At 37.3% G+C, this 24094-nt stretch overlaps 1 protein-coding gene across 2 annotated transcripts; it reads left to right on the plus strand.

Moving 5' to 3' along the window:
• The first annotated feature begins 1615 nt into the window (after nucleotides 1-1615).
• On the plus strand, nucleotides 1616-22310 carry rab5c (RAB5C, member RAS oncogene family). 2 transcript variants are annotated; one of them, XM_017721229.2, is made up of 6 exons: nucleotides 1616-1764; nucleotides 10184-10537; nucleotides 16102-16253; nucleotides 19132-19254; nucleotides 19365-19458; nucleotides 20711-22310. In XM_017721229.2, the coding sequence occupies exons 2-6, from the start codon at nucleotides 10369-10371 to the stop codon at nucleotides 20836-20838; spliced, it is 666 nt and encodes a 221-aa protein (XP_017576718.1). In that variant the 5' UTR covers nucleotides 1616-1764; nucleotides 10184-10368; the 3' UTR covers nucleotides 20839-22310. The 2 variants fall into 2 exon arrangements, with proteins under 2 accessions (XP_017576718.1, XP_037400737.1); XM_037544840.1 differs by lacking the exon at nucleotides 1616-1764 and adding an exon at nucleotides 2484-2504.
• The last annotated feature ends 1784 nt before the right edge of the window (nucleotides 22311-24094 follow it).

A 24094-nucleotide genomic window follows, 5' to 3' on the forward strand; every position in this document is an offset into this window, starting at 1 on the left:
CTTACTGAGAAATGGAGACATACATTTATAACAAAGAATCTGACCACCCCAGAGTCCCAGACATCACTGAATTTAAGATTACTTGCATCGTGTGAAGCAGAAAATGCAACCAACCTCTGAGACTGAACTTTATCTAAATTAACACTAAAAATGTTGCAGAGAATGTATTTCATCTCTTATTTTAAGAGAGGACAGCAAGATCATTTAAAATCATGTCATAATACGAAGGTTTTGTTCCAAAATGCATCACAGACCTTCAAAAATGTCCCTTAATTCATGATATACGTTGTTGGGAGTGGGTTTAGTGCTAAATTCTAAATTCTAGTTAATATATTTTTATTAGATAAATATAAATGTGTTTTCTTTATACATCAGTTGTTATTCTGTACAACATATTAATGCAAAAGTGTTCTGAATGGATATTCAGTGTTTTGGAATGAAACTCTTTATTTTGGTAGATTATAGTAGTTGAAAGTGGTTTTGTAATTTCAAAGTATAAGGTCCTAACAGCTAAACTCAGGGGTAAAGGTTCCTCTTGCTGACTGGTTCTTTGCACAATGTGTTTTAATTTTTCATGCCTTTATATTACATCACACATATAAAAGTAGCACTTATTATACTAAAAAAACCCTAAAAATAATGCAGCATTCACCTGTCAGAAATCAGTTCAATTTACACTCTTAAAAATATGGTTCTAAGCCTTAAATAGGGTTCTTTAGTGAAGAACATGGGTCTATAAAGGACCATAACCACTCAAAGAACCCCTTGCATGGTTAAAGAGTTCTCAGCATCATGAAAGAGATCTTAAGAATGTGCTGTAGGTGGTTCTGCATCCAATCTACAGTATGTTCTCCATTGATCTGAAGAACCCTTGCATGATATAAAGAACATTTTAATCATACAAAAGGTTCTTTGAGTGGTCATGGCCCTTTATAGAACCATTTTCTTTACTAAAGAACCCCTGAAGAACATTTTTTGAGAGTGTACTTAAAATCTAATTCATACTGATAAACTGGTTCTTCAAAATGACTCTACTGCACTCTTTAAAAAGACGGGTTCTTTAGTAAAGGTAACGGTTCAGTTTAGATCCACAAGCACTATATAGAACATTTCATGCTTAAATGTTTCTTTTTTTGCATAATGAAAAGATTCTTCAGAACTAATGGAGAATGTGTTGTATATGGCTTTGTATAGAACCCTTTTAAAAATTGTTCTATGTAGTGCCAAAGGGGTTCTCCTCCTGTTAAGATGGCAAGTTTGCCACAAGAGAAGAAGAGCCCTTGTTGGTGCTATATAGAACCGTCTAACACGTTTGCAATCTGAAGAACCATTTGACCGTGCAGAGAACCATTTAAGCATGAAATGGTTCTGCACAGCACTTTTTTTTTTGCTAAATAAACCTTAAAGAACCATCTTTACGAGTGTAGTGTGAACTGTATATTTGCATGAAATAATAATATCACTCCCACTAGTAAAATAGCTTTTGCTGAGTTAGAATTGGACGTTTTACACGTATTTCAGTGCTTGCTGCTGTACCTGAGGATGAGCAGTAACTAGCTGCTCTACAGCTGCCGGTGAAGTTAACGTGACTGGTGCTCCTCCAAGTCCGTCAGCAGTAAAAGTCCCTCCGCTCGGAAATAGGAGGATCGCTGAAGTCGCGGAAGCGAAGGCCTGCGGGGCCCGTCAACTGGAGAGCGGCGATTCTGGGGCGGCGAGCAGGAGGCAGTTCACTCCGGCTTACGTTCTTCCGAGAGAGCCACAAAGGTAACGTTTTATTTAGTCGACGTCTTGGCTGTTAACTCTGTCGACCGCAGGTATTAAATCGCTCTCTAGACGGGTGGACGTGAGTCTAACGCCTGCTCGCTCGATGCTAACCTGTTACGTTACTAGCTCACTAACGTTAGCGTCAAGCATCCAGCATGAACAGGTGAAACTAGACTTATAACGGCGGCGCTGCGTGTTGACAGCGTATTTCTTACACTCCTCTTTTCTCCTTGGGGTTGAGGGGTACTTGTGGTAAAGCTGAATACTTAAAGCGAGTTAGTTTTGATGTCTCGCGTAGTTAGCTAGCTGGCTAAAGTTGGCTAACCAATAACTGAACAAAAGCTCTTGTTTCTATGGGCAGAGAGCTAACGTTAGCCTAGCTTAGCTTAGCGAGCGGGGAGGGATTGGTGTTCGAAAGCCAGGTTCTGCTTTTTCGAGATTTTTGACGCCGTTACAGTAAGTAGCAGGCCACCACGTCGCATTCACTTTTCTTCTTTGTATTGAAAGCGTATAAATGTCAAAAATGTCTCTGTTTTTGATTCACGGCTGTTATTTCTGTATCATGAAGTAAAATGGATTTGCAGAATCCAGCTAGCTGACGTTAGCCGCTGTGCTGTTGCAGTTGGGCTCAGTGTTGCTAAGTTGACAGTAAGTGCAGACGCGTATTTCTGAGCTTGAGACATTTCACGTTCATTTTGAAAGTTGTTTTACTAATGCTGAGCACAGATTGCGTTGGACCGGTAAGTGCTAGCTACTTTGCTTGTTCTTGCATCTCCAGAGAAAGCCCAGCTTTTGGGGCTTTTAGGGATGGGCAAGATGGGGCGGCTAGCTGGCTAAGCTGGGATATCTTAGACGGAGAACGATTATGGAAATAAGCCACTGTAGAATTGAGTGTTTAGGGTTATTTAGTAATGGTGAATTAGTAATTAACGTACGTCGTTTGTTGGACAACAGCTGAGCATCAAAACGTCCCGTTTGACGAATAGAAAAGTTGCACCTTACTTTCCATTTTTGATCCCAGGTCACAGTTAAGTTGAAGACCAAGGATGTACAAAATCTTGTACGTGTGTCAGTTCAGCATGTCTGAGCATTAGAAGTGGAACAGCAAGTCAAAAGCAACCGTGAGGCTAAAACAGCCAGCTAACTGTTAGCCAGCTAGCTGAGTCATTGCCCCGGTCTTCACCAAGTTCTCTGTTGCCCACGCCTGTCTCAACTTGTCTCATTTGATATGAACGCATTGTGGCCACTTTCGTGTTGAATCAGTGTGAAACGTTCTTCTCGTTCCCATCTTCGGTGTCTTGGATAGCAGTCCATTTCGCTGCTTATTCCTAACCTTTGATACCCAGTAAGGTTTTACATGTGACATCGCGTAGCACAAGGACATGTTGTAGAGCACCAGAGTAGACTTTTGGTCTCTGACGCACACTAACCGGGAACACATGAACACGCCTTGTGGTTTATCTATGAGAATTTAATCTCGCCTTTGCAGTGGTGGTTTAACAACTGACATGTGTAGAGTTGTGGTTTGACACATGATTGTAGAGAATTTGTCCACCACATGAAAGCAGCATGTGAAGTCATCTTTTTTATCACATATTAGCTTGTGATGTCAGTCGACCTCAATGATACAATCAAGGTACTTGTATCTTGTCCATATTGATACATATTGGTATACGTCTATTTTAAAACACATTGGAGAATCAATTATGTGATATATTTACACACGAACACATTGATTCTTATAAACACCCACAAAAATGTTGTCAGGAACTGTTTTTGTTCAGGATGCTCACCACACATAGTAAAAGACTTTGGGTAGAGAGCTCATTTGTGTACTGCAGCCTCTGCGATAGCAGTATTGAAAAAGTCAAGATCATAATAACAAAAGGTCAAACTGAATCAGAAATCATAACTCATTTTTAAAACTCCTGTACATGTTGAAATGCAGTATATATTGAAACGTGTTTTCTCTCAATGATTCTTGGGGAGGAACAAGAGGAGGAGGCTAATGCTTTACCTTGCTACATAACATTGACATGTCAGAATCAGAATCAAGCTTTATTGGCCAGGTATGCTACGCATACAAGGAATTTGATTTTGGTTACAGGAGCTCACCATGCACAGTATCAGGCAGACATTTACATGTAGAGATTAAGATAAATATAAAATATAACTAAAGAAAATAAAACATAGATTCCTACCATCACTCACTCAGACACACAGTCATACCTGTAAACCTTACAATGTGCAAAGTACAAGTCTAAAGTTAAAGTGCTGAGTGCAGCAGCAGAGAAAGGGATCAATGAGCTGATAGTCATATAGGTGGGGTAATATGGCAAGTAAGTATGTCCTTGCCATAAACATATCCTATGCTGTCATGAGTTGTCAAAACTGATTTTAATAAAATTGATTTACTGTTAATTGTTATGAAAAACGTATATGTTTGGCTAACAAGAACATAGCAAAAACTAGCTTGTGACAGGAGTTGTCATGACATCAAACATTGTCATGTAACATGACAACTACTGGTCATTGTGAAATGACAGTTACCGGTAAGATTGAGATGACAATTACCGTTAATGGTAACATCACGCTATTATATTACTGGACAAAATCAATCATGACATGCATATGACGTCTGTTAGACACGTTAATAGCATTGTTACGTCAGTGTTATGAAGCAGAGTTGACTTTAACAAACAATATATTGTGTAGTTCTAGATGCAATAGGGCATTTACTGAACTTTCTTTCTCTGAGCTAGTCCTGGGTGGCTATTATGCTGCTTTGGTAAACCCTGTTTGGGGTTTTAACTGTTGTTTATACAGACACACAATTACACACAGACATACCCCACCACCATCATCACTTTGTCTCAGTGGTTATATTATTTACTAGAAAAGAAATGACTAGCTTGAACTTTTGATGCTATTTTTTGCTGGAGTTTGAAGCAACATGACCTGAAGTGGGAAATTAAGGCAAGTTTTCCTCCAGTTCTGAACTGTGTTCCTCAAATCCTGTTATTCACACTGGCTGTCTTTGAGTTCAGTAAACTGATAAGCTGATATAATTAATTTCATTCCTACTGAACTGTTAGACCTAAGTGGTAGTCAATCTGTTACTGTGTGATTTTAGGAATGATAAACAATTGTGAGTAGAGTGAGTTCTTTTTATGTAAGATAGTCTGTAAAAACAGACTTAATGAGCTAGAATTAAAAGAGATGCTATTTTTACGACCAGTTGTAATATTCTGACATTTTTGCTGATACTGAATTGCTATCATGCGAGTAGAGCATTATCTCTTAGATCAACACTGTCTGCAGTATTATTTAAAATAGCTCTAGCCTTTGGGTTTGTCAAGAGTCCAGGCCTACAGCTTATTACTAATTAACTTTTATGAGCTCTAGCTCATTAATTTGTACACCATTAACTGGCTAATATGCCCTTTGAAAGTGTGTGCCACCCTGTGTTCTTTCAGTCACCTCTTTACAATCAGATGCTCATTTTTAATCAAAAATCTGATTTGCGCAGATGTAGCCCTTACGCACAACATAATAGTTAGACCAAGTTGTATTTAATGTCCAAACTTTTAGTTTTTAGTTTAGTATCAAAGCTTTAAGGCTAATCTAGCTAAAACTAATAGAAGGCGGTGACTCTTTCTGGGTGGCAGCAACTGATGTAGTTTTGTGATTATTTATTAGGGTTAGGGTTAGAGACATCAGCCAACATTCCTATGGATAGAGAAATTAGAATAAAAAGGTCTCTAACCCTTAATGGTTTTGATTAATGTGAAGCAGTATGGGTGTAAAGGTGGTGGTGGTAGTTATCTGACCATTTGCATTGCAGAACACTATTGTCTAGTTAGCGTTCTGCTAATATAGATAAGCTAACAGTCCTCTCTCTCAAGCCTGCAATTTAGAAGCAGGTCCATAACAAGTTCTCATAAGGGGAAACTAATGTTCTGGGTGGTCGATTTCTGTGAAAGCATTTCCTATTTTTTGTGCTTGGTGAGGTCACTCTTCCTTTCTCATAAACTGAAAGTAAATCTCACACTCAGCAGGCAGGATTATCATATCCTGTCTCGTTACATTTTTAGTCAGAACTTTCTTAAAGCTGTTATTAATGAAATCCCAACAGCCTGTTCACACCTGCCCATGTTTGCCGTTCACATGTGGGCAAGGTTACACTTTTACTTACTCGTATTTTTTGTGCTGTGGTAGGTGTTAAATTTAAAGAATGAAAAGAAAGAATTGAAAATTTTCATTGTTTGCACTTTAAGTACATGTGCTTTAATAAATTGCAGTTTGCATTAATTTCTGAATTAGGCATGTAGTGATTTGTTTGTTTTATGAGTGAGTACTTTCACATTAAGATGCGGCTTAATGCGTCTTAAAGTCTTAATGCGACATTAAGAAGCCTCTACATTTTCAGCTATAATATACGAATGTGTACCACCGACTTTTTTGTCACATTCTCCCGTCGTGAATTGCCACACCCAGAGTGAAAAAACACATAAAAACGCATAAAGGCTGATCTGAGCAGTCTGCCATATTCAGAAATCCGAATCCGATTCAAATCCGCTTACAAATGTAGGTTTAATCCGATTGCTGTTCTGGCTGCAGAAGATCTGTCGTGCTCAAATCAGACATGCTGCAAAATCAGATTTGAGCTGCCTGTCTGAATAAAACCTCCTTGTTGTTATGTTAATGTAGGTTAGCAGTGATACGTTGTGTGAGATTAAGATGTGTTAAATGATTATTTTGCACTCTCAAATAGGTGTTCTCCACTGCCTGACTTCACCTGTTGTTTTAATAGATGTTATTGTGAATGTGTGCATTCGTGAGCTTCTGATGATTCTGATGCCGGTTTATGGTGACTTGCATGCTAATAGCACTTCCTGCGGGGAGGAATGTCAGAGACTTTCCAAAGCCATGTTCATGTCCTAAACATATTTTTAAAAAAAAGTTCTTTCTATTCTTCTAGTGATGTTTTCATAATTCAGCTAACCAATGGGATGATTAAGCTGTACAGAAAATACTGCAAATTTTACTGAGTAAATTGCACGCAGCAGAGACAGTGGGGGCGTTACACTACCATAGCCTTTTAAAGGTACCATTATAACTCAGAATTTTAAGAGTAAAAGTGGTGCACATATTTAATATTATGTGTTTATATTTAACAGTGTATTACTTTTTATCAGATACTGTTTCCTGGGCTTAGATGCAGATCAGGGGAACTCTTAAGGGCTAGAATTAACTTAGCTGCTGTAGGGTAAAGCCTACCTTTATTTTAACTCATGCTGAAACAAGCTGCTGTTCCAAAGCATGACAGTATTTATTTTTGTTACGCTCAAACACTGTACTACCCTACAGGAAGAAATACACAGCTAACAACATGGCTGTATTGCATAATGCGAGTGCTGTTTTAGGCTAGATCTGTTACAACGTTGAATTTGATTCTTTTTTTCCCCCTCTTCATATCTGATCCAACATTTTCTGTAATATCAGCTCGATAGTAATATGCCTTAATACCAAAATGCCATCTCTAATTAGAATGAAAGGCAGTGCCTGTTTCCTTTATTAACTTGACAGAAACACACACACCTTTTTGTGGACTGTTTCCTCATTCCTAGTTTAGAATCTAGTTAATCTGATAATCACGCATTTGAGCTTTTGTGCTAGGTACGTTGAATAGGAATCAAGGTTTTTTTTTTTTTTTTCCTTCTCCCCCCCTTTAAAGCTTTTCACCTGTTTACAACTGGTTAAGCTGACTGTGATTATTTTTCACAGTTGTTGTTGTTGCCATAGAGTGTGGGAGTGCATTCATCAGATGGATTGTGGCAAGCACATGAAAATAAGACACACTTAAAACATTTATTGAGACACATTTTGACAAAAATAAAAGTTTTAATTAGAGATTTGTGTTCTGACTAATATTCATAGTCGAATATTCATAAGAATTCATTAAATATGTCCTGCAAGAAAGAAGATACAATGGCAGATAAAAAACAGACTTTGGTTAGAAACAAACTAGGGCTGTAGGCTTACCTTTTAAGGTGGCAGCACTGGTGTTACACAAAAATATATCAGCACGCAGAGAAATACACTGCATGACATGTTTTATTGTTCAAAAACAGACGAGGGAAATTGATTGGTTCTCGTGTTGCATAAAACAGATGAGGGGTGCCCCCTCAGATGAACTAGTGAGCTAACAGAGTTTACAAGTGTCACGTTGAGTGCTGGTGAGGACTCATTGTCTTTTACACAAATTTTCTCACCAGTGGACAATGTTGCATTTTTATTTGGACCTAGCTAACTTTAGCTAGAGAAGTTAGCAATATGGTGCACACTGTACCTTCCTTGCCAAGTCCTTCACAATGTATCCTTGGCATGGTACTCACTTTCCACCCACTTATGTTTGAGAGGTGCTCAGTATTTGAATACTGTCACCTGAAACAGATAACTGTGTACCTTTTGTGCTGTAACAGGTTTAGAGATCAGTGGTGAATAAGTTGAGGCACCGTCAGCCAGTTGCTGGTGGGAAAATAACATGTGATCGAGTTAGAGATTTAAACTCCTGTCACATGCTGGGGATTAGGCTCAACTTTAGGACCTGGTGCCAGCGATAACTGCATCTCCCTCCTTCACCAAGGCTTAATGATTTCCATCATTATGCCCTTAATGTTCACTTTAATTTTGCTTCCTGCAGACTCCTTTATGAGTCCTGCTAGTGGCTGCGTTTTGAAGTCATTACAGAATTGCCCCACTGTTTCCGTAATGTGGCCCTATTGAACTCTGTAACCATGCTTCAGCGATATTGGATGTTACACTGCAGCCAGGGTGAATCCAGCCTCCATTCTTTTCTCTATTTGCTGCCATTGCCACATTACCGGGTCTGTTGTAGCAGAAAGAACACTCAGCTCAGGGTCATCATGTGCCTGACCATTGTTCAAGCCATTTGCGCTGAAATAATGGCTCAACATGTTTTTCAGCAGTGGCCACTTAAATCCACTTTACTTCAGTCAATGTAACTATGTGTAATATTGAGGCATATTATTTTAATAAAAATAATTTTTTATTGGGATGAAGCTTTTCTAATCCTTTCCTAAATTAATGATTTTTCAGCACATTGTTTATGTACTTCACTAGTGCAACTATGTTTTAGCAGAGTGAGTACATTTTCTGCAAAACTTTTATTTTCCTCTCTTGGGATAATGGTTAAGGCGTGCAACAAATGCTGTGACCTGCTGTCTAATTAACCACTAAACTCTGGATTTGGCTTCAAAGACCCCAGAAAAACAAGCTGATAAAGCCATTCTGTCGCTGCATCACGATTTTGTTCCCAAGGGTGTTTTGTCACCCGGTTCTATTTGCTCATTGCTGAGAAGGTAAACAGTGTTAAACGATGAGTTACACAGCTTTCTGCCCACTTATGTGATCTGTCTAAACACCTCAATTTAGGGCTGTGTGTCATTCCAATAACGAACAGACTGCCACTTCAGAAATACACCACCTCACAATTACAGCTCAAACCAAGACCTTATTTGCCAGCCTATCGTACTGCTGAGTTCATGAAGAATAGGGTCACCGATCAGTACAATGAGGTTAGTCAACAACTAAAGTGATTGGAATCCCATATTTATAATAAATGAAACTAGATGCTTTAAGCTTTGCTTTAAATGTTTACTTTGAAAGCAAATGACACATTTTGGTGTTTTCCTTGGACTGACAAACCCAGTTCAATTCAGGAAGGACTTGTTAATTAGCTGAATAGATGACTCCGATGTGTTTGAGCAGGGAAAACATGAAAATGTAGCAGGTGGGGGGGTAGACTCAAGGGGCAAGAGGTGATTTCGTAAAAAGAATGCATGTCTCGGGACAACTTCTTCAACTTTCTTGCTGGATTGTGGTGAAATCTGCTGCTAACAAGGGCCTGTCTCCTCTGAAACCCACTTAAATCCCTCTACCTTTTTGTGTCCTCAGTGCAATAAATAATACAAGCAAAATAATCTAGCTAGCGAAATGCTAACAGGATAATATATAACAGCTTTTGTTTAGGTGCACCAAGAAATTGCTTGTTGCACAGGCAAAGGAATGATATGGTGTTGGACCAAAACAGGTTATTTTGACACACGATTTATTGAACAATGGCTAATAGGTTTATTATAGAAAATGGTTGACTGTAATCATTATAATCAAAGTAATCATTAATTTAATCATCAGAAATAATTAGTTGTAGCCCTTCTGTGAGGATCGTTGGTCAGTCATGTCTGCATTCATTTGAGGCTAAATTGATGTCCAGCGTGCTAACATTTTTGCAGCATATTCTTCATTTGAGTTTAAGAATATTTTCTGCTTTTAAGTGTTCTGTTGAGACTAACTTTTCTTTTTTCTTCATCTATTTATTGTTTTGCTCCTCTAGCAACAGCCATCCCTTCATCAGCTGTCTGGCTTCTCCAGTTCCTGGTGTTATCCTTTCCATTTATCAGCCTCCCTCATCTTCCTGGTCCTCTTCTGTGCTGAGCTCCAGTGCTCTCCGTCCTGTGACCCACTCCTGCAGCAGGTGTAGCTCAGCCAGACCTCTTCTCTTCTGGTCGGCCTGTCGGGATGGCGGGGCGAGGAGGACCGGCGCGAACCAATGGCGCCGCCACCGCCGGAAACAAAATCTGCCAGTTTAAATTGGTCTTACTAGGGGAGTCAGCTGTGGGCAAATCCAGCCTGGTCCTACGCTTTGTTAAGGGCCAGTTCCATGAGTACCAGGAGAGTACCATCGGAGGTGAGGCTTGTGTGTGTGTGTGTGTGTGTGTGTGTGTGTGTGTGTGTGTGTGCGTGCGTGTATGTAGAGAAAATACTCAGTCATTATTAATTGAATTATTGATGTTGCCCAGGCTTTAAGACTGAATATTGGGTGGGGAAATATCACATTGTGATATTTAGGTTTTAACAATAAACATAATGAATTTTGAAAAACAAAAAAGGAGGCAGATTTACCCAGCTCTTCACAAGGTGCAAATAATCACAGTAGCTATAACTGTACTGTAATTATAACTGATGTTTAATAGAAGAAACTTGCACTACAGTTCAGTAGTATGGTTAATTTGATATTGCAGTTGTATTACACATTGTGTACACAATACATTTTGTTCATATACATGTGATAATATTTGCTACGTATTGCAATTGTGAAATTATTGCAATATAAAAACATGCTGGTGAACCCCTAAAGACTAAAATTGAAATATGCCTGAATTAGTTCAACTAAAACTATTTACATTGCCGGCTGCATGTAACATGTTCAGTAGAAATGCTGAATAGCACAATGATGATACAAGAAGTTTTAAATTGCATTTAAAGTAGCATATCTCTAACTGGACCTACTGCAATTTTTTGTGAACAGAAACTGAACCTCTACTTGAAGCAAATATAAAAAAAATACAAAATGACAAAAGCATCATTCACTGTTGTGTAAATCAACGAAGTAATGAACTACTCATAGCTACTTGTATTACAGTTGCAAGCACCTTGTTTTATGCATTGAAAATTGCAACATGCATTTTTTTTTTCTTTTATTTAAGAGCCAATGTCACAGTAGTGATTAAGGCATAATATATTGTGTGGACCTACATGCGCACAAGGGAAAATATCACATTTAAACGTGGATTTAGGGAGCATGTTATTTTGCTAAAATAAAGTGCAAGGAATTGCTGTGTGGCTGCACTCCCTCTTGCTTTATGTCCTATATCTGAGGCCTTATCCAGATCAGAGACAGAAATTCTGGTTTCTTCACCACTGGTTTCGTCACCTGACAATCACATGAATATTTTATAGTAGTATGAAAGTGGCAGCAACAAGAATAGTGTGTAATGTAATGTACTGTATATTACAGCTGAATTCCTGCAAAGGTCCATATCGCTGTTAGAAGAAAACCTTGTATCTCCAAAATTGGAGCTTTACAGGAGAAAGAAAAAACATACTGTAGTTTTAATGCAAGTCAATGGAACCAGACATCTTTCCAAGTCATTTTGGGCTGTTTCTTTTGCACCTTTCGTCATGTCATTTACACTCAATGTAAAGGGCAACATGTCCTTTGAAATTATGTCAAAAACTGAAAAATGACAAAAATGGAAATACAAGGTTTTCTTCTGATAGCAGCAATATGTGAAAGGGGCTATAGTGTATATACAGTTAGCCACAGGAGGCTGATGGTTTCAGTCTGTATAGAGATTATACAGAGATCTGCTTGAGCACCACATGATCAACATTCTCTACCATGAGTATTTTGCGAATTTCTCAGAAATGGAAAGCTGGTGGGAGCAGTGTAAACTGCCAGCTTTTGTTACCATTTTTAGTGTTTGTTAAGGGCAGCCAGTGTGTTGTGGCATGACATTTAGTCCAATAGGGGAAGTTCACACAGTGCATTTTAACAGATATTGGGATATATAGGTGAACTGATGTTTGAGAGTTTTCTTCTGAACCTGGTTGGGAAAACAAAGTGAAATATTAAGCCTACTTTATACATTTTGGCTGTGGCTAAAGGTTTTTTTTTTTTTTTCTTCATATTTTCATTTTTTCTTGTTCACTGTTTGGGCTAAGAACTTCAACCTCACTAGTATATTATCTTATCTTATATGTTGTTTTGAACTGTTTGTACTAACTAGTTCTAGTTACCTCCCTCCTGGAAAAAGTGAAATAAGTTTGTTTATTTTTATATATATAAATATATATAAGGGCAGCAGGCATTTTGTAAAAGGTGTAAAGAAAAAAAAAATGGAACTGACAGCAATTGTATAGAAATCTATGATGATATCAAATAGTATTTAAAAAATTGACAAGATGTTTAGATTTGATATTTTAAAAAAATTGATGATGTATTTACTCCAGAAGGCAACATTCGGCTACTGTTCCATAATGTCTGTTTTGTTCACTGCATCTGTAATAGGGATGTGCATTCTGAGTCATTTGAATATTCAAGATCTGCAGGAGTAATAAACTGATATAACCACAGGGAAGAAACAAAGTGGCTGAAAGGACTGCATGACTGCTTATTTTTATGTGATGGCACTGGTGTTAAAAACAGTGCAAAAAGTTAGCTGCAAGCAGTGGAATACATTTAGAAACATGTTTTATTTATGTACTAAAACTAGATAAATAACGGAGACTTTCTGTTCAGTTTTAAACTAAACCTACAGCTACGTAGTGCAAAACTGGATGCTGATGGTTACTATCATTTGTGGACAAAATGTTAGTTTTTTAAAAATATATTTCCTCTGTTTCTGGATGTAGCTAATCAGTTAAAGTAGTTAGTCTGGTTAGCAGTACACTTGGCATGTTTCAGAGTAGCAATGTGTAATACTTACTCATGTATATGTGCAGAATTGTAACATTTTTGCTTGACTTTTAAAATATAAGTGGCATTTTACTGAATTGCTAGTCTCGGTTTTCTCTGTCTTCCTTTGCTGAGACAGAATGAGTATTTGTAACTGATTAGTGTAATGTAATGTAATGTAACTGATAAGTGATTTCAGTATTTGAATCCTGGTATCTTGAATGGTTGAACAAGTAATGAAGTACCCCATGCACACCCCTAATCTATAATTCCTACAGAAATCATCAGTTTTTCTGCATAATACCAATCCAGTTGTAGGTCCCAATTCCTGCATTATATGATATTTAGGCATTGGCATTGGCCCACAATTCTGATACTGGTGCATCCCTAGATGATGTGTGCCCATTCAGCAAAATGGGATCTAAACAAGTTTCGGCTTCGTGAGGAGGTGCAGCTTTGACGCCCACAGTTTTGTAAGTGATTTACTCCTATGTGATGTCATTAGAAAATGAGCTGACGTTTTCCCTGTGAGAGAGCTGACAGGAAGCAGTTACTCAGGCTCGGCTGAGAGAAGAGGAAGCAGGCTGACAATGGGATTTCCTGGATTTGTGTGCATGCATGCTAGTGTCTCCAGAGTAAACTGTCTTTTGGAGTTTTGTTTTATTTTTTTTATTAAATATTCTTACCACCTTTTAATATTAATGTGATCTGTTCAAATAGATCCTCCAAACTTGCCACTCTTGATGCTGTGGTAATTTGACAAAGGTGGAGTTGTTCGCCTCTGATCAGTTTATGTCCAGTCAGCTTATTTTACTTACAATGGAAGAGAGCAGAGATGGAGTGAGAGAAAATTCGTGGACAGGATACCACATGCTTACATCAGCCTAGGAGTGCAGAAAGAGTCAGCACTTTTTTCTTCCAGTAAACCTTTTTTCTTTTTCCCCTTAATATTTCATTCCTCTCAGCAGGTGGGTCAGAGGTTGCAGGGCTCACTGCTGTGGTTAAGTGTGTGTGTGTGTGTGTGTGTGTGTGTGTGTGTGTGTGTGTGTGTGTGTGTGTGTGTGTGTGTGTGTGTTGTGGTGTGGTCATGTGAGCTGACCTGCTGACTCAGGACTCGTACCTTCAATTGGATTGAAAACTCACTTGCCCATCTTAACACTTTTTGCTCCAGGCTTTTCTCCTTCTCCCTTTGACAGTATTTATTTTTTTACAGCTCCTCTATCATTGCATCACCTTCCTAGTCACAACCAGTATGACTGTAGTCTGGTGAGGTTAAGCCCTACCTGTCAAACAGTGTAGGGAAAAATAATGATCTTCAACAAAAAAAAAAATGCTGTATACTTCTGTTTTATTATTTTAAAAAAATACTATTATATATTACGGGGCCTTGTCTCAAGCAAATTGATTTACACAAGCAGAGAATGTACACGTACATGTATTGCAAGTCATCTGGGTATTTTTACAGCCTTGTACTGCAAACATGGGGTGTGCAAAAACGCTGCAATTTGACGAAACAGGTGGAGGATACCAACTGATAACTCGCTGGACAACAATATTTGGTGCAATTGAATAAAAGTAATAGTATCTAGGGCTAAAAAAATTCTTGTGAATTAATCAACTAATAAGTCAGCTCATTAATTGGCCTCAATCTGAAGAGCTTTAATGGAAAAAATGTTTGGCAATGTTCTGACAACCTGAGGTGTTGTTTACCAAGCACTAAATGCTGTGTTTTCAATAATGAATATGTAGATTAACATTGTAGCTCTTTAGGCTGCAGCATTGTTTAGCTACTTTAAGACAAGCATTTTTTTTTGTAGCTAGCTAACTAATGTATGTAATGCAGTGAAAGGACGAGCTGCCTAATGTACAGTAGTTTGTACATTTGTGAAGAAGTTGCTGAATACTAAACTAAAAATACAAAAACTAAGATGTCTCATTCTGACAAATCACTTAAAGTGTGAACTGGACATCCTCGGGGTGTAGTTCAGTTTGTCAGAACACTGGCATGGAGGGAAAGCTAATATTTACTGAATATTCTGCTACTTTGGTTATCCCAGGTAACATTTGTAAAAAGCAAAGTCAGACTTACAAATGTTGTGAGTGGCTACTTCATCCTTTCTTTTAAGAGAATACTCCTGGACCCTAATTTTTTTTTATTTTTTTTTTAACTTTCAGCCATGAGTGATCTTTTTCTTTTGTTATCTGCTCACATAGGTATGACACTAACGGTTTGCTCATAAGGTTAGGCGTTAACTCACTTAAGGTGGGTTCAAAATAAAAACATGTAAGCAAAAAATGAATGGTGTAAATATTTGTTGACTTAATATTTTTGATGTTATTGATTACATTGAATAATTGTTTCAGCCCTAAAATTAGATTTCCAATAAAACAGCTTGAGTAGAAGTACAAATGTAGCAGGTCAAAAACTGTTTAAGATCTGAGTAATTTATAGAGCTACAGTAGAACATCTTAGTATATCAAGCATCTATCAGCATAGGAAGAGGATCTATTCTTCTGTTTTTGACAAAGTCTTGGTGTAAAATAAAGGTGAAAATTCACAAATGTGACAGTAAAGTAGTACAGTTGCTCTCACAAATGTAGTTAAACACAAAAAAATTGTGTTTAAATGTTAAGGACCAGAATTAAACTGAGTAAAATGTACATTACCAGAAGTGAAAGTGCATGGAACAGAGCAAATGGAACTTGTTTCTGGCCATCTCTGTACTTTAAGTATGTCAAAGTTTAAATGTGTTTATTCATTCAATAATAAAGACTAGTTCATAATTGTGCCTGACTGTCACTATAAAATTGAATGGCCCAGTTTGCTGGCAACATTTTCTTTATTACATTCATCCCAATATCTGAGAGTGAATTTAAAACTATCATGAATGCTGTTTTGTAAATTAAGCAGCATATATTGACCATTATCTCTTATCTCTAACTTCTCTTTTTTTCCATTCTCTCTCTCTCTCTCTTGCTCTCCTTTTGTCCTCTTTTTTTCTGTCTTTCTGCAGCTGCATTCCTCACACAGACAGTCTGTTTGGATGATACGACAGTAAAGTTTGAGATCTGGGACACAGCCGGACAGGAGCGATACCACAGCCTGGCCCCAATGTACTACAGAGGAGCCCAGGCTGCAATCGTAGTCTATGACATTACTAACACAGTAAGAGCATAAAATACACACACACGCACATCCACTACATCATCATGTGTACACAAGAACAGGAAAACACACACGCACCTAAAGTAGTGACTGAACTCTATTCAGCAAATGTTTAGAATGGACATTGTGTTATTTATGTTATCTAATACAGTAGCATTGTTCAAATGCTAAGTTTGCAAGCATGACCAATCAGCAGCTTACTCCAGCGCTCCTCCCAGCTCTAGTGTTGTTAGTAAGTTTTTGTAACAGTTATTAACCCAGTACCAAGAAGTGAGTCGAATCGCAGACTGAGTGTATTGTTATACTTAGATATCTTAAATTTACATTTTACATGCATTACAGGTCTGGGTGTTTTTGTTTTTATTCCAAAACCTGGTTACTATAATAAAATGACAAAATAAAAATTTCAAGATTTTTTTTTTGTTGTTGTTGGTTTTGGTTCGCAGGTTTTTTTTTTTGTTTTTTTTTTTTAAGTTTGTTCTATGAATTATGTAGTAACAAAGAATTAATGTGGCAACAAGCAGTTTAAAGTTTTTGTTCAATTCAGATATATTGAGTGAAAATTTTAGTTTAGACAAACAACTTAGAATTTACAATAAACAACTTAAGTGATGCACCAAAATAAAAATTCTTGTTGGAAATCAAAGTTCAAGGCATACCAAGCCAAAAAGCTTAAATCCAGTTTTATTTGTTTAAATTTATTATTATTTTTAATGCTTTGGAATAAACATGCTAAACATACAACTGCAATATAATAAGGGAAATACAGTTATTGAATCTGCTTTCTATAGGACAAAACTTTTATATAAAATAAACTTACTAAAATTATTACAGTATGCAGGTTATGAAACACGTGCCATGAAATCCACCATCCTTTACACTAGAGAATAGTTGGACATTCAAGGCAAGGAATTTCATTATGGTTTATATCTTGCACTTTGCCACTGTCACTTATTAATTCATTAAAAAAAACTGAGGCTGTATATTGCAGCAGCATGTCAGTGGAGATTTGCCTTTTGTTTCAAACCTGCAGTAGAGAAGTTTTTGAGTCTCGCACACTCTTTTGGTATTTGGGGTGAACAGAAACTATAAGTAGTTTGTCTATTGTTCCTTGTAGGAACTGTGAAATAGTTTTACATGGCCGATGCTTTTTCTTCCGCTGTTTATCTACTATTATTTCAATTATATCTGATATCATTTCAAAGCCCAAAATATGTTTCACATTTCAACAAATGGTGCAACATAATATATCTGTTTTGATGTTTTTATTAGTGCTGATTCACTCATTCATTCATTTCAATCCAACAATTGTTGGAATATTCCAGCATTTCTGAGCTGTCCCTACCTGGTATGTTTGTTCATGAGTATTTAAGGCCTGATTGTAAATCTGTCGTGCTTGCTGACACATTGAACTTGATGCATTATCAAAATGACATTCTGCTGTAGAAAAATGTGAGCTAGAGTTTGCATAATAGAATTAAGTACTAATGATATCAAAACCTTTTTTATAATGGGAAATGTGAGATATTATTTAATTTATTCTTCCAAAGCGCACACTTCACTCTCAGTACATCCAGTCGAGAGTCAATCATTTTAAGGTTGTACACGCATACTTGTCAGATGTAGGAACAATGATTTTCTAGTGGCACAATGCTAGTCAGGTGATCAGCCTTGAAGTTCCTTTATAAGCGGCCTAATAGCCTTAAGACACACACAGACTAACAGATTCTGTAAACTCTTGATGTGGAAACTTGTGTTCAGCAGAATAGTGTGCATAGTAAGCCTTCAGCTGACTGACTCCTTAGGTTGATTATTCACTGTGGTAAAGAAAGACCTTTGCTCAGAGAACAGGAGCAATCCTAAACACTTCCATTTCCTGCTGGCTTGCAGTAGTTGGGTTAGAGCAGTGTCATTGGAACAACAGCTGATAAACCAGTTCAGTTTGATCACTTACATTTTGTTCCACTATGATCAGGAAAATTTGACATTTACAGCATTTGGCAGACGCTCTTATCCAGAGCAACTTAGAATTTGATCATTTTTACACAGGTAGGTGAAGGTAGAGTCTTGACCAAGGACACTTATTGGTATAGTGTATGGTTTGGGATTGAACCCCAGCCTACAGCATGGAAGGCAGAGATGTTACCCCCTATGCTATACCAACCACCACATTTTAATATTGTAGATTCACAGATAATAATTGTATGCATGACTATCTTTTACAGGTACTTTTTTACTACAGGTATGATCACCACTTTGAATACAAAGCATTCAAGATGTTCATTTATTAATAATAATTTCATTCCTATTGTTATACATCTTTCTTAGTCATATGAAGTTGCATAGGACTAGCACATTAGAATGTTTTTGATCTTTTTCCACACCTCCAAAGTTCGGGCTTAGAAGTTGGTTACATTTTCTGCTTCTCACAATCCAAGTAATCCCAAACTCATTCTCTGGAATCTGAGGTGGACAGTCCATTTGAAAATTTTCTGTTTTGTTTGTTTCCTTTTCTTACAAAAGCTTTTTGACAGCTACACATTCCCCTTCCATATGAAAGTGGATTATCGTATAAAATTGTACATAATGGAAGTTTTGAATGGATATCCAAAAATAAAGGTCTCTGAACTTTGCCCAATACTGTTTGTGCAACGTTGTTTTTGTATTACTGTAAGCTTTGATTCCAAGAAGTAGTATAAGTATTGAGAATTTGGTCAGTTGGTGTTTGTTCATTATTTTTTTTATTTCTCTTAATATCTGTTAAGTCTCATTTTCAGTGTCTCTTCCACTTTGAGGCAAATTTTACCATTTGAAAGATGCTATATAAATATAGTTGAATTATTATTTAACCATGTTTGTTTGAATCGTTTAATTCCAGGACACTTTCACTCGAGCAAAGAACTGGGTAAAGGAGCTACAGAGACAGGCCAGCCCCAACATTGTCATTGCACTGGCTGGAAACAAGGCTGACCTTGCTAACAAGAGAGCTGTTGACTTCCAGGTATGTGTGCATGTTTGTTGTTCAGAGAAACAGAATGGCAAGCAGGAAAGTGCCTGGATCAGGGAGCAAACATGCTTAAGTGTTTATAACTTCTACACACGTCTTCCCAGGAAGCGCAGGCATACGCGGATGACAACAGTCTGCTGTTCATGGAGACATCTGCAAAGACTGCCATGAATGTCAACGAGATCTTCATGGCCATCGGTAAGCATTGGCCATCATGAAGCAAAGTGAAGGCTTAAAGCTGTAGTTTGGCCATAAAATCTAATTTACTTTTCCCCCTTACCCCAAATGTAGTGGATCAGCCAATGCTTGACATGCTTGGTGTGAACTGCGCTTCCTTAATTATTCACTGGAGATACGAGGCTGATGCAGTCAATAGGTAATGCAAGCTTATAGCTGCTGGTTAACATTGTGCAGATTAGATGCCTCACTAGCGTCAGACCACATGAGGTGGCCAAGCGATCTTAAATAGACTTGCTTATGTGGTTTGTGACAAAGCATGACGTACTGTTACTTACAAAAGTCTATTACCCACAAATAGCTCAGAGCAATAGCAGCTTGAAGCCTCAGGTTTGTTCATATGTTTGTTCATTTTTGTTTGTTTTGTTGTTGTTTGATACAGTTTCAGAAAAGACATTCTTAACATTTTAGTGCGGTTCAGTGTGATGATTTGGGAGGGTTTAACATTGCACATGTTATTTGTGGACACTTTTTCCCCTTATTGTCTTCATTGAGAAAACACAGCTGTCTTTTGTGCAGAGCTGAAAGACGTTCAACTCGAAGTGGTTAAGAAGCTCCACAATGAGCGTTTCTTCTTCAAAAGGAAGCAAATTCACCAATAAAAATTGGCACAGCATAAACAAAACGTTTTTTTTTTTGTTGTTGTGTTTTTTTTGTTTTTTTTGTTGTTGTGTTTTTTTTTTTTTTTTTTTTTTTTTTCTTCAGGATTTTACTAGCATGCTTGCAACTTAATAATGGTTAATTTTCTAAAAGTAAGTGATAGGTGGTGACAGCTTTCAGACTGCACATAATAAAATGACAAATAAATGAAACAGGATTTACAGTTATAGTGCTGTTGATTCCGATACTATGCTGTCAGAAGCTAAATTCAAAAATCACAGTGCAAAACCCCAAGAAGAAAAAAAAGGTCAGTGCAGTGTGGGTGACGTTTTTTCCATTTTGAAAGAAAAAGAAAAACAAATGTGAAGCCCCTTTCAAATTCTGTTTTGTACAGTGCAAATTAGTAGAGTATGAACTTCCATCACTTGTTAGCTGCTTTAGCCTCATAGCTCCAGGGCACAACTGAAGAAGCAAACTTTAGACACCCAGCATGTCTTATCTGATCTACTACATTTGGGGTAAGAAGAAAATTCTGTAAATTTAGCTTTGGACCCTGAATGTATCTATTCGTTTGCTAAATATACTAACAATGTTTTTGTTTGTTTGTTTTTAGCTAAGAAGCTTCCGAAGAATGAGCCACAGGGTGGGACAGGGCCTGGTGGACGAGCTAGAGGAGGAGTTGACTTGCAGGAGGCAGCACCTCAGGGCAGATCCGGCCAGTGTTGTGGAGGCGGGAACTAAGCATCCAACCAGTCATCTGTCAAATACAGCCGAGGATCAACACAGACACATTATCAACACAACACAGTACCAACTCATAGTTTGACAGTTATGTCTATTCACAGCCTAACTGGAAAATCTAGTCAGTTAGACTGTGATGCACATCAGCAGCCCAGCAGATTCTACTACTGAACTGACCAAAGGGGCCATTGATATTCATAACCACTTGTAAATATTTTGACCAATTATCCCTCCAGCCAGTAGACAGACTCCTCCATAACACCTGTGTTTCAGAATCAGTCGACTGGCATTGCTGTAAACAGTTACGCTCCCACCAAAACAAAGAAAACAAAAAAAAGACATGCCTTTTGGGGAACAAGGAGGGAAAACAACGATCAGTTCTATCGCACTTAAGCAGAGCTGTAAAGTTCTGTTCTGTTGTAGTCTGTATTCATGCAAGAAAATCAAAAGTGCTGCAGGAGGGAAAACAAGCTTTCTTCCACTTTATTTCCTCGTTCTCTCTATCCACTGCGAGATCAGCCTGATCTTTACTGTTTGAACCGTTTGATTATTTAGTTCTTTTTTTTTCTGCTCTTCTGACTTCTTGTCAGTTGTTCTTGGGCCACTATGCCCAACAGGAGGAATGAGGGAGTGGGGAACTCGACAGAGCGGATGAGAGGCCTGTGTTTTCCCTTCATGCTCAGCAGTTCTGTAGATTCTGTATTATTCTTGGTTATTACTATTGTTGTTATTATTGTAATTATTATTATGACTACCACTACTCCAGAACTAATGAATAATGAATATGATTTCATAGGCTAGTTTTTTCCTCCCAGATCATTTACACGTGAGATATCAGACTGTATATGCATAACGCATTAATGGACGTCATAACACCAGTGTCTTTTAGCATTAAAGAAATGAGATGTTTTCGAAATATTCAGTCAACAAACCTTGCGTTAAAAACATTTATAATGCAAGACAAGATTTGCCTCCTCTGACCAAATCACGATTTGTGTATTGGAAAAGGTAACAATGTTGCTGTATTTGTACTCTGTATTTTTTCTTCCATTTCTTCTGCGAAAGTATACCCAATCACTAGCCATTATCAATACAGTACCTTCCCAAAAACGGATCAGTCGTCTTTTCTTCTTTCTGTTTGTGAAGATAATTTTTTTTTCTTCTTCTGTGAAATGATTTTTGTAATGAAGGTCTCTCTGAGTGCACTGGCTGTCTGTTGTCCTCTGTGACTTTATTTTTATTTTTTCTCTCTCTTTAAATTTTTTTTTTTTTTTTTTTTTTTTTTCATAAAACATTTTTTTTGACCAGCATTTTCTCTTGTGAATTAGCACAACAAAGGAGAACAACTGCCCAGGCTGAGTTTAACAGGGTCTGGACAAACAGTTTTGTGGGATTCATTAGATGGGGGACACAACAAAAAACGACAAAAAATCTTGTACTTGTAATTTTACCAATAAACAAATGGGAAGGTAGTTTGCTGGGGGTCAGTGTGCTTATTTTCTGAACAATCCTACACAGTAAATTGGCTGTATTTTCATAAACTGTGCACAGGACCTTTAAATCATGCATCATCACCAAGATCGCGAACTAGCTTTAAAACTATATAAAGCTATAAAGAAGTTTGAACTGCCTCAATCGAATAGTGTGTTGATTTTCTAAGAGAACAGACAACATACTTAAATGTGGAATTTTTTGCACATTTTAATTACAATTACTGTGTCTTGGAACATTTTTGGGGAAAAAACAAAACATTAAATATAAATGTGTTATACCTTTTTGCACATTGTTTTTTTTCCCCACCAATATCTTTAATTCAGCATATAAACAGTAATTGTGCATTAAAAGGTGCAGAAGTGTGTTATTTCAGGATCAGTGCCCAAACTTCCTGCATCCTACTGTATATCCTAAATCTGTTCATATAGACTTCATTTAAGTTTCAGTTATTATTCAGGCATCTTAAGTCTCATGGTAGCCATGTCTAGTTTGGCTTATCTGCTCTTGGAAAGCACAGCCTGTGTTTTTTCCCCTCCTCTTTCAAATCTGCATCGATATTTTCTGTCCTAGTTTAATTTCATGTATTTTTGGACAGACACAATGTCTCATTCAGAGAGCACTCTAGAATTGTTGATTGTATATTGTATCACATCATAAATGAATTGCTATAGTGCCTTCCAGTGGAGGAGCTGAAAGCAGCAGCTTGAGCTACAGTAGGTGTGTAAACTGCTTAATGTTTTCTCAGGATAAATGGAAAAACCAAAAGGGTGCAATGATTAAGAGGACAGGGACCAAACTATAGGGCAGTTTAATGGAAAACAGGTTTACTAACAATAGTGTATAGAAACTTAAATGCATTTCCCTATTTTTTTTGCACTAAAAAAGTTTGATGTATCTAAACATCTAAAATTAAGTAAATTGTCAAAATGTACCCATTACGCCCCAGACCACACATAATAATAACAATAGTAAAGATCAACTTGTATAGTGCCTTCCACAAACCCAAGGATGCTTTACATAGTGTCAAAAAAAAGAAGAAAAAACTACAATTTTTAGGAGAGATTTGAAAGTCCAATCCATGATGTCACAAAAGTAAATGCAATATGTCTGCACATTCAGCCAGTAGAGCTTAACCCTGCCATTTTACACTGACATTATAAGGAGTGTTTCGGCCTGGACAGCTTACTAAATGAGGCACAATACAAAACTGTCAGTCAGAAGAATTTATTTACATATTGTCTCTGTCCAAAAAAATGCATCTCCAAAATAGTAACTTTACCGGAGAAGGGAAAAAAGATTCTTATACATGTTATTTATGAATTTATTTGTCTGGGCAGTGCCCATTAATAAACATTATCAACAGAACTGTAAAACTGAACCAGAGATAGCTGAAAGGGTTCATTTTCATCCGCTGTCCATGGCCACATGTTAAGAGAAACTGTAAAATAGCTGACATTAAAAACACAAAATGAACACATCAGAAAATGTGAGGTGTATCATACATACTGCGCAACTAGCAGAATACATTAAAAACAACATACAGGAATCACATTCCACATTGTGCTCACACAACTGGGCGTACAAGAATCAATCATTCATTAATCAGTTCTTAATATTTAATCCAATTAATCATAGTTCATTTTAAGCAGATTTTATTCCAACATGTTATGATGGGCCAACAGTGATTGGGGAACATCACACAGTGTAAAGGACAGCTGCTGTGTTCAACTGATGTAGAAAAATATAAATTGAAAAAAAAAAT

The sequence above is a fragment of the Pygocentrus nattereri genome, chromosome 14 (genome assembly GCF_015220715.1).
Source record: "Pygocentrus nattereri isolate fPygNat1 chromosome 14, fPygNat1.pri, whole genome shotgun sequence".
NCBI classification, from domain to species: Eukaryota; Metazoa; Chordata; class Actinopteri; order Characiformes; family Serrasalmidae; genus Pygocentrus; species Pygocentrus nattereri.

Coding starts and splice junctions, on each gene's coding strand:
- rab5c (XM_017721229.2), top strand. CDS start 10,369: ATGGCGGGGCGAGGAGGACCGGCGCGAACCAATGGCGCCGCCACCGCC. Junction 19,255..19,364: donor AGAGAGCTGTTGACTTCCAG/GTATGTGTGCAT, acceptor ACGTCTTCCCAG/GAAGCGCAGGCATACGCGGA. Junction 19,459..20,710: donor CGAGATCTTCATGGCCATCG/GTAAGCATTGGC, acceptor GTTTGTTTTTAG/CTAAGAAGCTTCCGAAGAAT.